General features: G+C 38.8%; 1 protein-coding gene across 1 annotated transcript in view; it reads left to right on the top strand.

The window, feature by feature from the left end:
• Nucleotides 1-13,482: 13,482 nt before the first annotated feature.
• LOC145684463 (anosmin-1-like) overlaps nucleotides 13,483-14,743 on the top strand; it is a 199,848-nt gene continuing 198,587 nt past the window's right edge. The window contains exon 1 of the mRNA XM_081756886.1: nucleotides 13,483-13,950. Within this exon, the coding sequence (XP_081613012.1) occupies nucleotides 13,789-13,950 (162 nt within the window). The 5' untranslated portion in view covers nucleotides 13,483-13,788. The remainder of the gene's footprint in view (nucleotides 13,951-14,743) is intronic.

Here is a 14,743-nt window from a genome sequence, read left to right as displayed (position 1 = left end):
ACGATAATTTGAAGGTGTGAGGGGGCCGCGGTGGCTCAAAGGTAGAGCGTTGACTTCTGGTGGGTGGGGTCCCCCGTTTCGATCCCAGCTCGCACCAAGTGAACTTTGTGGTGGACAAACAACGTGTGCGTTTGTTTTTCCGGGGATTCTCCCATTTCCTCCCACTTCTCATCATCACCTTTAGCCTAGACGGCATAACCGTGGGACGTTCGACTGAAAGATTTCATTTCATTTCCAATGTGTGACTCTATGCTTTTACATAATTGTCATTGTTGCTAATCCTGTCATTGTTGAAAATGTGTAGTACTGTAATTGTGTTTTACATATGTCTAGTATGCTATTTTTACTAGTAATCTTATTTTATTTAAAGAATTTCCACAAGTTCAATTTATAGACGTTGAATGAATAAAACTTCAAGTTATAGAGGCTAGTCACTCTTCATGAGGAACGCGGAACCTGGGTATTTTTGTTGAGGCCATCTTGAGAACTCGAACATAGATTACTGAAAAAACTCAATAACTCGAATTTTTGATTCCCTTCAGCTTTGAATTATGGAGGAACCGCTATATATATATATACAGACACACTGTATATAATAACGCATATATAGCTACTACTAGATATTTGTTATTAGCAATACACCATTGAACGCTGGAGAAACTATAAATATAACTACGCGAGGATTACTTGCTCTGGTAAGTGCAAGTGTTTTTTTCACGGGATGATTGGTTAGATATAAACTTTAACGTGAGCAGTGTTATGTGTACAACATTGCCTGTCGTCGAGTGTGAGGACATGAAAAAAATCCTTCCAGTAGATAAAACGGCCACTCAGAGCTAGAGGTCTGCACGGGCTCACCCGACCCGAGGCTTAGGCCCGACCCGACCCTTGAGCCAGGCTCATGCCTACAAAGGATTCATGTCTGAAGGGCCCGAACAAAAGGGCGAGGACAGAAAGGCCCGAAGCAAAACAGCCCCGAGTCAAAAGGATCCCACGTCAAAAGGGCCCGGGTCAAAAGGGCCCCGCGACACAAGGACACGAGTCAAAAGAGCCCCGCGTCTAAAGGACCTGGGTCAAAAGGGCCCCCGACAAATGGCCCCGAGTCAAAAGGGTCCCAGGTCAAAAGGACCCGGGTCAAAAGGGTCCCGCGAGAAAAGGGATCGAGTGAAAAGGGCCCGGGTAGAAATGGTCCCATGGCTAGAAAGCCTGAAATCAAAACAGGAGCGGAAATCAAAGATGCACGAGGGGATAGTGTCCCATAAGCAAGTAGAAGTGTTTGTCCAACAGGAGGAAGAATATCAGCAGTTATTAGAAACAAGAAAACTTGAATGCTGATCTTAATTTTGTTTGGTTGCTGTTTCTTCTGCAATAATCGCTATCGCTTAAGTCGGTTCTCCACGAAAGTTTGCTTTCAACCGCGTCTCTCTGAGTTTGTATTCTCGAGACAGTCCAATCACACTTGATCTACTAATGACTGTTCCCTTAGTTCTAAAATTCCATTTCTGCCCCTGAATCTTAGTATAAAAACACATATTATATGAATAATATTTTCTTGAAAATGTTTCTTTAATTTTGCTGTAAGAACATACATGTGGATCTCCATACAGGGTTAGTCAAAAGTATTGGGACAGGACATTAATAACGACACGTGTTGACGGAGGAAAATCAAATGTTGCAATTGGTATTATTGCAAAAACTGCATTGATTTGGAGTGTGGTTACTGTGGATGCCATCTTGAATTCCGCTATATTGCAGATCACACATTTTTTAAATAGAAAAGGCTACACTTCAATTTAAGCTTTACATTCCCACAAATGAGAATGTGAACCCATTTTTCACACATAGCCATCTGTTTATGAGACAGGCTGTTTGACAAATATATCTAATAGAAAAAAGTATCATGACAGGGCAGTAACAAAGCACCAAGTGCAAATGCAAAAAGGAAAGTAAATGTCACAGATTGGTATTGGTGTTAAAACTGCGTTAAATGATCATGCAGCCAACTTGACTTCCGGATATTATATACCATACAATATTTTCAAATAGAAAGGAGTATTGTGTCATATAAATTTAGGCTACAATCTTCCTACAAACGATAATCTGAATCGACTTTTGACCTACCGCTATTCATTTACGAGATAGTATGTGTGTGCTACGTTTGAAATGTGTTTCTAGTAGAAGAAAGTACAGCTCATGAGTAGTACAGCTCTAGTAGAAGAAAGAATATCAAAAGCATCAGTGACAAAAACTAAATTTATACATATTAACGCGCCATTTGATGCACGTAAATGTTTCAAATTTCCTATGATGCACTTGTAGTTCTGTGTGCACAGATGACGAGAAGAACCCTAAAACAGGGGTAGCGGGGAAAAGTCAACGACATGGTGAAGTCCATTTTCGGTTTTTGAGGTGTGGTCTATACTTAGATGTCGTCTGCTACTCTGGGTAGTTTTATGCGTGCTATTCCGTGGTGTCATTTGAAACCCCCGTGCGCAAGGTAGGCGAGCCCATACCTACGTCACACTACTTCTGCTAGGGTTCTTCTCGTCATCTGTGAGCTGTAGTAGCAAATAAATACTGGAAGGTTTCCGGATACTGTGGGGAAAAAGTGGGGAACCTTATGTAGTAACAGCATTTTTTTAAAAATTTAAAAACGGGGGATATTATAATTCAAGAGTAGTACTCTACAATTCGCCTAATGAAACTAAGGGAAAATCCTGAAAAATTTTATCAAGATAGTCAGCCGAGATTGAAAGATTGAGTTGTATTTACGCCCTTTCTAAGAGCAACGCTGTGTAGAATGAGATCCATAGTTTAAAGCGGCATGTGAAGCTCTGTAGAGTGGAGAGGGCAAGGGTAGGTGGGGCTGAAGTTTAGAGTTGCCCCTTCAGTTTCAAACCTACAAAAAAGCAGTAAAAACATTAAAACGTGCAGTTTTTAGTAGTAGGAATAGTAGTAGTAGCAGTAGGAGTAGGGGTAGGGGTAGTAATAGGAGTAGGAACGGGTTAGAAGCCCCGCAGGGGTTCGTTGGATTCTGTTCTCGACCTAAAATGGGCATGATGCTGAATCATGAAATCTTCCGCGTCTTGCAAATAGTACCAACTTCACACATCTATCCTCATGTTTAACATAACTTTACTACCACACTTACACATCTAAACATCACATAAGAACTCCAAATCATAATTTCTTACCTCATTTCTCCTGTAAATTTTCCTAATTTTTTTAAAGAAAACGGAGGAGCAACTCTAAACTTAACCCGTACGTGGAGGCAAGGATACGATTCCCTAAAAACAGGGGAATATATTCGCGTATGACAATACTGCGTCACTTGGAGTTTGATGTTAATAGTGTCTAGAACTTAAACAAGTTTGAGTGTGCTGCTGAAAACTACAAGCTATCTAGGTCAGTATTTATGTTTTTCTAATAGTTTGATATAATATTGGTACATAAGTACTTAAGGAATAACACACAGTTTTTAAACGATTTCAAAGTACTGTAATGCGTTAGTTTCTAACATAGCTATTGTTTGATAGGTTGGAGTAAATTGACTTTCTTCCATTAGTTGGCAGTGCAAATTCACGGGAAAGTCCATTGTGTAGTTAGGGGGTAAGGGTACGCAGATACCGTCAGAGCAAGGATACGCGTGCGTACCAATTTGATTTAGATCTAACAATCAAAAAAGAATGTGGATTCCGTTGTAATAGACAGTCACGGCAAGCGTTAAGAATACTGGTTCCCATATGTAGCCTACAACGTTAAGAATTCTGAAGAATCCTTATATTTTCTTATGCACGAGAAACAAATTGTTATTCTAAATACCACTCCTTACATAACAATATCTAAGGTGTGGTTTGAGTTTTCGAAATAGATAAACGTCTGAGACAGTTAAATCTGCAGTTATTGAATGACAGCACGTTTGTTTATTTTATTCAGGTTTCAGAAATGCTATACATTGTTCTCTTTTATTTTAAATGTCAGTAGTATTGAGTAATAAAATTCTATTAGTCCAATGTTTGATATGGGATTCTATAAAGATATAAGAAGTTAACCTAACCTAACATTTGACAATACATAGTTTCATCAACGGTCGGCCGAGAACTTTTCAAGTTATCGTCTTAGTTGACAAGCATTCTTTACTACAAGAAACTATTGAAATAAGCTGAAGTTGTAAAATATACTTTTATAAATGGTCTAAATATATCTGATTGTTTGTATCCTATGCACTCTCATTATTGATATGAGGAGAATTAAGGGCTTTTCTTTTCTTTTTTCAGAGAGAACCTGCAACGTCTTTGGACACAATGAAGTCAGTATTTACCGAAGAAATGGAGAACGAATTAGTGGAATATATCACATTATTGGATCAACTCTTCTATGGCTTAACTTTAAAAGATCTAAGAAGAGTGGCATCCGATTTTGCTGAACGTAACCAGTTGCTCCTGTCCTTTAGCCACGTGGATCAAAGAGATTGGACAGAGTCTTTCCGTTGTAGACTCCAAATATTGCTTTCCGACAAACTTGAAAGACTGGTCTGGAAAGAGCTCGTGATTTTATCAAGTTCCAAGTTGTACGCTTTTTTAATTTTCTACAAGAGTTTGTAAGAGAAAACGGCTCAGAAATTATGACATCCTCTCCTTTCAAACAGAACTTACTTCTTAAACAGTGCCTTACGAAAAGCACAGGCAAACGTGAACTTGCACCAAGAAAACTACAACCGAAGACAAGTCCTCAGCTCAGTGAAAAAGCAGTGTACGATTGTTCATTTTTCAATATCATATACAACGATCCCCCAACAGAAGAGTGGATCCAGTGCGCAAGATGCAATGAATGGTGGTATGAACAATGCACATCATATGAAAGAGTGGGCACCTTCATCTGTGACAATTGTTAATGCTCCTTTGGATGCGTATTCTTGCCCCTTTGATTTCGTACTGTTGCCCCACATACAGGGGCAAGAGTACGAATTTGAATATTTTCATTTTACGAGTTCTAGTTCCACCCAAAAACCAAGGTATATAAAAGTTGAGTTCACATTTCGTGAAGCGGAGTTCAAGTTTTGTGTTGCATGTAAAAGTTTTCCAATGTAACTATTTTTTACCAAAATATATAAGTTTAATTGAAATTTGCATACTCTTGTCCCCCTTTCCTCTATGGGCAGGGGCTCATTTCGGATTTCAAGGACTCATTTTCGCTCTTAAATTTTATATGTATTACTAGCTGTGCGATTACAAACAACAGATATAATCAATGTCTATGTGCGAAAGTACGAGGTGCATCCAGAAAGTAAGTTTCCCACGCGTCCCATAGCTAGGAAACCGTATGTTACGCGAAGCGACTACGTGTACGTGAGAGAGTGAGATACTGACATGGCGCATGCGCCAGCAGAACTTCCCTAATTCTCTGAGTAGCGTCGTGGCAGTGATTGAACATTGGCGTTCCTATTCCAGCTCCCGCCGCGTGTGAAGTGCGAGCAGTGATAAAGTTTTGAATGCACAGGGCATAGCACCAATCGAAATCCATCGTCAGCTGTGCCAGGTCCATGGGCGTAACGGCATGAGCAGCCAGTTCCTGTATATTTTCCGCTCCTTATTGCACACCACTGTCACGGAGTGCCTGTTGATCAAGAAGTTTTGTGTTGAAGCAACTGACCCTAGAGCACAAAGCAAGGCACAAAGGGTCAGCATTGACATTTTTGCAACGATACAGCTGACAATGGATTTTAATCGGTGCTAATCGATGGATTTTAATCTAATCACGTACACGCTGTCGCTTCGCGCAACATACGGTTTCCTAGCTATGGGACGCATGGGAAACTTACTTTTTGGATGCGCCTCACAATTACAGAAATTATCTCTTTCGTCTTAATTAGAGCAGAACTTCTCGTATGAGTGTATTTGAAGATAATTAAAATTAAATATTTCATATAGAAAAAAAATGTACCAAGGCGGTGAGTTCTCCGGGCTTTCGGACACTATCCCGCCAAAATTCTAACTTTTTTGTAAATTTTAGTCTAATTTTAGGGGTGATTTTATAAATGTTAATATAATTTATCCTCACTTTGAATTTAGAGCGTCAGAAATTTTGGATCTTTGTACATAAAGGGTGAATTTAAGAGTAACTGAAGCACACTAACTCTCTCATTATAATATTCTCAAGTTGATAGTTTGTTCAAGTGTGTTTAAAAAGCAGATAAGATATTATTTCAATGAATTGAAAAAACTGTGGAAAAATATTTTAGAATGAATGGCGCATTGGCATAGTCGGTACACCCCATAGATACGCCTATACTATAGAACAGTACTATTCAACCGGGGGTACGCATAAGATGTTTCTGGGGGTACGTAGTGCTGCTTCTGGGGGTCAGCTGGAAATGTCTGTTGACAGTTCACTGCAAGTTAAATTCGATAACTTATCAATTTGCGACTTTTGTATTTATGCTCGAAAAGAGTACAATGAAATTAGTGACAGTACTATTACACTTCTTCCATTTCTTCAACATATTTGTGTGAACAGGGTTTCTCTGCATTAACATCAATAAAACGGAAACAGAAATTACTTGAATCCAGAATCAACTCTGATTCTCGTACTTTCAAAGACTTGACCAAGAATCGAGGAATTCACGTCCCGGAAACAAGCTCAGTCATCTCATTAACAGATTAGTTCTAAAGTTATTTTTAGTTTTTGAATTTTTAACATTGTGCTCAGTGTACGAATTATCAGGGAGGATGAGGGGACAATCCTCCTCAGTAACTCCCATATGAATGCCTCCCATATGTTTTGAAATTTCCCATGTTAATAGTTTCGGATGTGCACTTTATCCCCCTGTAAATAGTCTTTTGATTGGCACACTGATTGTCCTTCAATTCGGTCTCTATTTGCCCCCTTTTTAATGAACATATGTATTAAGTTTGATAAGTTAATTTCGATTTAATTTCTTTTAAATAGCTTCAGGAGTGCACGATTGAATGGCGAACTGTCTAGGTGTACGCGAGAAAAAATTTTGAATAGCACTGCTATAGAAGAGGGTTTTGACCTGTCATGCCAGGAGGATGAAATCACCATATTTCGAAACTAGCAGGGGTAAAAGTGCGGGGGAACGCGTGGGGAAAATGTGTACGGCGTCCCACCAGTTCCTTAAAAAATTACAAATGGGCAAAGATAGGCAGGGGGACGGTATGACGTCATGCCGCTATCTACCGTCCCCCTACATTTTCAGATCCACTTTTACCCGTGGAAACTAGAACCCTTAACTAATCACATGCGAAATAGATTTAAATAAATAATAAAGGGGGAAATGTATTCCCAAATCAGTGACAGCAGAACTATCTCTGCTTCCCTCTGCCCCCCGCGTGCTCAATATAAATCAAGTTTCATAATTAGTACATTGCCTCAGTTAGGCCGATTTCTGTATAATTTGAGGGGGAGCCCATTCAAGGTTTGTCAGATGTCATTTAATAAGATATCAATAAGGATTTTAATACACACACGGAGCAGTGATGACGTCAGCTTCAATGTCTTGCAGGGGCGGATCCAGGACGGACTTCTGGGGGGGGGCGGTGGGTTGTAATACTGATACTTAGAGCTATTTTTAAGAGCGTCAAACTCGGGGATGGGTTTTATTTATATATAAAATTTTAAAAAAGTTTCCTCTTCTGGGGGGGGCGATCGCCCCGATCGCCCCCCCTGGATCCGCCCCTGATGTCTTGAAGAGGCAAGTAGAGGGGCACATTTTTGGCGGGAAGTTATTTTTTTAATTTCGAAAATAATACTTTTTTATTACTCCACCTACACTACAACATAACATGACCACAGGAAAGTCGAGGGGACGCGGTGGTCGACTGGTAGAGCGCTTACCTGTGGTAAGTGGGGTCCCAGGTTCAATCCCAGCCAAGTAAGTTTGTGATGGATAACATCGTGTCCGTGGTTTTCTCTAGGTCCATCCACTTAATCATCGTCTACCTTACCCCAAAGGGCGTAATCATCAATGACGTCTCTGACATGTAAAATTTGGGGCGGGGACATCAAAGAAATTGATTTAAATGGTACTTCCTAGTCCAAGCAGTTTATTATCTTCGATTCCATTTTTACCCTTCTGCTTACGTTCACGGATCCCCTGAGGTATATATGAAGAACTCTGTTATAATCGTTTCACAGCCTGAACATTAATATTCCAAATAAAAAAATATTATTATTTATATGTTGTTCTATCGTTAGTAAATAATTAAATTAGAACAAAATATTGAATATTTTGTACTTCATGTCCCCCTCGCCCCTCCCCCCCGCCAGAGACGTCCGTGGTAATCATGGGATGTTAAAGTGAAAGATTTCATTTCCCCGAAGGAAAGTTGGGGACAGACAGTGGCCAGCAGCGCACATCTGTCTTCAACATTGCGGGGCCGGATAAAACCGTTCCCATAATATTTTTCTGAAAAGATGTTCAAAATATTTATGAAGTTAAAAAACAATGCTGTGGAGGATCAGGGGAGCAGAGTTGTTTTCAACATTGGGAGACGGGCAGATTTGAGGCTTATTCTGGGAAACTTGGTGATATGAGACTCATATTATGGTAGATGAATCTGATTTCTGAAGTGAACCCTGTTTTATTTTATACAGCAAGGGAAATAAATTTAATCTCAGTTTCCTTTGTGGCAGTCGGACACAAATCACATTTCTCTCCAAAAAAAAAAAAAAAAAAAAAATTCAAATCTTATTATTGCGGGAACCGTCCCCCCTAGTTCCAAGATTGGAGAGGACATGTCCCCCTCATTCCTCTCGGGATTTGCGCCAGTGACAGTGACACTAGAGAGCTCACGCGCCCTTAGTCCATTGTAACATTGTCACTGATATGGAGGTTCAAGCAAATTTGAAGGGTACGGGGAAAAAACAAGGAATGTCCATGTTTGTGTTTTTTCGGGTGCTTTGTCCTATCTATTGGTGACTCTTGGTACTATTTGATTGTCTATGGCATGCGTGCGTAGATGTAGAAATGTTGATGTAAAAAGTGGCAAAAGATTTCATAACCCTATTCTGTATACACAGTTTTTAATATTAAAACGCCGTTTTCTCGAAAATGCATTTTTGTGACATTCCTTGTTTTTTCCCCTTACCCTTCATTTATGGTTGCCCAGAATAAAACATTACACATCGAAGTTGTTCAACAATTCCTTTACAAATACAAATTTCAGTTGTAGGCCTATTCTACATTATGCGATATGTTTTTAATCTATAGCAGTTTTTTTTTCTTTTATTTATTTATTTAACATAAGAACTTTGGTAACAATTAGATTTTAATGTGAAATTCGTTTGTATAATTTGTCACAATTGTTCGGCATAAATATAGCGATAAATTTAAATTGTGCATCGATTGTTGGAAAAAAAAAAAACTCTTAGGTATTTCGGTAGTACAATGTTTCTTGCATTCTTTAGTTTTACGTCCCTAGATGCCAAGGGCGACGATTTCTCTGTAAATTTGGGGGGTCCATTCAGATGCAGAAGGTATATATATCAGTAGTGTAGCGTGGTATTCCGAAATGTGGATGCCAAAGTTAGTCACTTGTGCGATACAATACTACTAAAATCAGCAATACATAGTATACCGATGGGAAATATAGGGTTGTAAAAAATTTAGGGGGGAGGCCCCCTAATTGGTGGCCTAGTGGGGCATACAGAAGCAAATGCGTGGATTACGTCAGAAGCCAATAAGCAATTGTCTCAGCTTCTTCTTACCACTACCGTGTGACAAGAAAACTCGGCTCCGCTGTTGTATAAACATTGTTTCCAGTATAGTTCCCTTTATTTCTTTCTCGTGGGCAGCTTCTTTCTCCGCATACCATACTTCAATCTCGTTCTTGAAAAAATCACCCCTAAAAATTTGTCATCTTGAGTCCGAAACTCAAACGCCCATTCGGAAATATGGGCCTGAGTGTATACATATATCATTTGAAGATGTAAATAGAAAACACTTAAACCAACTCTGGGGGCCTGTTTCTGAGTATGTATTTCGTTATCAGATATCCAGATACTGAAGGCAGGGGCGCAAATCTGTCTTCAACATTTGGGGAACGGGTAAGACTGTTCCCATTTTTTAAAGCGATGTTCAAAATATTTCTGAAGTTGAAAAACAATGCTGTGGAGGATCAGAGTTGTCTTCAACATTTGGAGGAGGACAGATTTGAGGGAGGAGGGAATATTTGAGGCTTACTCTGGGGGAGGGGTGATGAAACTCATATTACGGTAGATGAATCTGATTTCTGAGGTGAACCTGTTGTATATTCTATACCAGGCGATGTAGATAAAATTGTGATACGTATCAAGTGTCGTGAACACATTCTGAAATCTGAATACATGCATATAATTGATATGTTTCTATTTACGCATCCACAATGATCCACATTAAAATTTTAAGACACTTGTTTTGTAATAATATAAATAATGACTTCCCCAACTATGAAAGAAAATCAACTATGTATGGCGCAACAATACTCTTATTTGAGCAAAATTATGATGATCACAATAGCATTATAGGAATCGTTACAGGAATTAAACAAATAGTTGAAAATAGACTAACAATAATAAATGATAATGAAATATTAAAAAAACACGATTCTTTTTTTTAAAATGAAACAAGTCAAGGGAAACAATTTCATCCCACTTTCCTTTGTGGCATTCGGATACAAATCATCACAATTTCAAATCGGGTGGAGGGGACATGTCCCCCTCATCTCCTCGGGATATGTGCTAATGACTGAAGGGCCCAAGCAATCTTTGCGAGGGGCGAGAATGCTGGTTCTCTTGGTCTACCAGATCGGTGACCGTGATTCTACAGAATGCTTTATATTTATGCTTGTGTGTGAGCTCCCTCAAAGAGTTTCTGGCCACGCCACTGGACATACTATGCATTTATGATGAAGATTAATAGTTTGCATTTAATTACGATTACGATTACGATGCATTTAATTACGATTAAAGCATAACTATTTTTATACTATTATTTACATAACCGGCATGCTTCAAAAAGGCATTGAACTAGCCATTTCTGTTTTGTTGTCTTTCCTTGACGTTAGCGCTCGTACGTTCTGTACAGAAACTATAGCTTAGTTCAAAATAGATAGAGTTGGAAATACTTGAAGATATGCCAGCGTATATCCAAAGCAAAATGTAGAGTTGCAAGGGGTAAAGGGAGTTAAGAAAGCAAGTAGTTGCGCATGCGCACTCCACAGAAAGCAGACGAAAACCCCGTTTCTTGCAGTAGGCCTGGATGCCCAAAGAACATAGCATACGACAAGAGGAAAGATAGAAAATGTGCATCTAAATGACGCGCAAGCGTAGGTTCCGCTTATCAAAGTAAGGCGAGAGAGCACATCCAGAAGATTGCAGTGAAAATAATTGTGATAATTACAAACAAACAATTTATATACAATGAAATACGTATTTTTTTTCTTATTAATAGGGGATGTCGGGCATACCGGCGTTCCCTTACGCTACGCCGCTGATATATATGAGGATTTTAAGAAAAATTGCATTCAAATTATGCCAAATATTGTATATTCATAAATATAATAGGGGCCCACATGAGCTTTGGGGTACCGACGACAACTTTCCTTAAATTTCCAACTTCCTTCCTTAGGACTTCTTAAAGCAATTTTCTGTACTTGAAGTTTAAAGAGTAAATATCATTTTGTAAATCCAAAATCGTGACGTACGGATTAATTTATTTTTGTTCATCTGTTTCGATAATTTTAAAGAAGGGGGCAGTTACTGGTAAATACAATAAAATGAACAATGTCGATTTCAGTTTCTCATTTTTATCACAATGTATCTATTAAGCTTATTAGTGAATGTACTAAAGATATGCGAAAGACAGATGCTAATGTACTTTTGTCCACGATAGTACATTTCATTTCCGTGGATGGATCCGAAGAGAGATACTTTATACTTAGGCATATATCATACGGAATTTTGAGGGAGGTGGCGGTAAATTTATTTACAAGAGTTGGCAACCGTAAGGAAATTTCCTGGGCATGATTACTTTGGGGACACCCTGAACTGCAGAGTCGGCGGGGCCATTATCATCGCCACTATGTATATATACATTTTTAGGAGGGGGCAAATTTAGGGGGTGCACGTAAATATACACTATCTAAGTGAAGCTATCAGTGAAAAATATCAACATTTTCATTAGGATTCTCTACGACATATGTATCCGTCTTATTCTAAGTGTGTAAAGAAATTCCCGATCTCAAACAGCAAGCTAATTATATACTGAAAATTATACTGAAACAAAGTGGCCGTGGCTTAGTTGGTAAAGCGTTGGCTTTGCATTCAGAAAGTCGTGGGTTCGATTCCCAAAACTAGACACTGAGCATTTTCAAGGCAATTTCTCATTCACAGCACAGATACCTAAGTACATTAAAAATCAGGTTTAATTCTAATGTACTGGTTATTGTTGGTGCACCCTCATCAGAAAATCCTGGATCCGGCCCTATATATCTATATATATGCACAGGGTGTCTCAAAAGTCCCCTGAGTTACAACAAAATGTAAGAGGGGAAACCGTCTCCAAATATGGTGTTTTCAATCTAAAATGAATGATTTTTTTTTTAATCGGAATAGCGGTTTGGACTATACACTCTTTATGCTCACGACGTTAAATGAAAATGCAACGTTGCCATTTACCTGGACCCTCAACATAAGTGAATGAAGTTACTGTCTTTTACGATAATATGTCGATGCCCAGCCCCTATTTCAAACAGTAACTTCATTCACTTATGTTGTAAGCCCAGATACATGGCAACGTTGCATTTTCATTTAACATTGGGCGCATAAAGAGTGTACAGCCTGAACAGCTCATCCGATTTAAAATATCCCTTTACTTTAGATTGAAAACATCATATTTGGAGACGGCTTCCTTTCTTACGTTTTGTTGTAACTCGGATAATAACAGAGTTATCCTATGTCAGGGGATTTTTGAGACACCCTGTATTTTAAAATTTGGGTGAGTGTTGCATCTTACAATGGAATAAACTGTCTGCCAAGCATGGTTGAATCTCTTGATGACAGAATGAAGACCGTTCTATTTTTCAAGACAAAAAAAGAAAAGAAAAAAGATAATTCCACGAGACGTAACAGTATTGTTAGTTTCAATATAAAACCGGAAATAACTAAAACTTGATGAATAACCGCAGCAATGCCAAAACCATGAATTCCTTTTGGTATGTTTTCATTTTAGCGTTTGCAAGTTTTCTCTTGAATAATTATTAATAAAAATAATAAACCATAATCAAGCACATAATAAGCTGACATAAAGAGAAAGCATTAAATATAGACATAATAAAAAAGATATGCGAGATTGCTTTCCTGGAAATTCGCAACAGATCACTGTAGTTACATGACCCCCCAAGCGCTATTTTTTGTTTTCGTTTCGTGTGTTCCGCGTTTAGTGTCGATCTTCAGGGACAGATGGCAGCACACGCGAATTCAAGATATGCCCTTCCGAAATGCACTCCCCAACGAACGAGCGAGCTACAGTAGCATTTTAAAAACGTGTTTCATTCGGAAGCAAAAGTACGTGCGTGTAACACAGGTAACAAACACATGCTATATACATATATGTAGGCCTATATATGGCAGAAATCTTTGATTGTTGCCAGGTATGTGAAAGTAAACAGTGTGGAAACAATATCATCGTTTCCGGTTATTTTGTTCTTTTATGTGCTATGGAAGTGTGATTTTTGTTTTACTTAACCCCTATCTCTGATACAATAATATTTCCATTGATGATTAACAATGAAGTTTGTTGTTATTGTTGGTTTTATGAGTGTCGTGTATTTTCGCGTGAACTTATCAAGAGCCACCAGTTCTTCAGATGCTGTTAAGAAACTTGACTTAAACCGTCTGAGATGTGAAGCGAAGTGCTTGAAGAATAAAGCCGAAGATAGCGAGGATGCGGTAAGTGGATGCTTCATTTATCTAGCTGTAAACACAGTTTCTTCTTTTTTTCTTTTTCTTTTTCTGTTCGCGTCACATGTTTCAAGTTACATGTGCTTAATTATGCAGCGTTGCATTCGATAATGAAAGCGCTTTTGTTCCTTGTGTAGTTTGTTTGTATGTCTCTTTAGCTTCCGCGAAATTTGCTCCTGTAAAGCTGAATTTCTTTCTGTTAAAGCAGATTTCGGTTCGCAAAGAAGAGGAAAGACGAGGCCATAACATCCCCCTCCAACAAGAATTTGGATTCACCAGTGTATTGAACAGGGGCGGATCCAGGACGAACTTCTGGGAGGGAGGTGGTTTTTAATGCTGCTACTTTAGAGCTACTCAGTGTTTCTTCAAGACCTGTTTTTTGGGGGGGGCACTGTCCCCCCGGAGCTCTGATAGTGTCCCCCGGAGGAGACCAAAATAATACGTCTATAATATAATAATAAATAGAATAGTATCAGCAGTACCCCCCCCCCGGGAATACTAAGTGTGTCCCCCCTGGAGTTACTTTTAAGAACTCCAACTCTGGGTTTTATTTAAATATAAAATAAGAAAGTTTTCTCTTCTGGGGAGGGCATCGCCCCGATCGCCCCCCTCGATCTGCTCCTGGTATTCAAAGAAGAAAACGAAATCTTGAACATCTCGAACAAGTTTTATCTTGGACAAGTCGAATAGTAAACATGTTTTATTTTCTTCATGTATGTCAGTTTAATGTCCCTTGTTGAGTTTCTTTGTAAAAAAAAAAAATGTTAACATTCGGAAACCT

Source organism: Thermobia domestica, chromosome 4 (assembly GCF_964235325.1).
Source record: "Thermobia domestica chromosome 4, izTheDome1.hap1.1, whole genome shotgun sequence".
Lineage (NCBI taxonomy): Eukaryota > Metazoa > Arthropoda > Insecta > Zygentoma > Lepismatidae > Thermobia > Thermobia domestica.
Note: the sequence above shows the minus strand (reverse complement) of the source record. Positions and strands in the feature narration are given on the sequence as shown.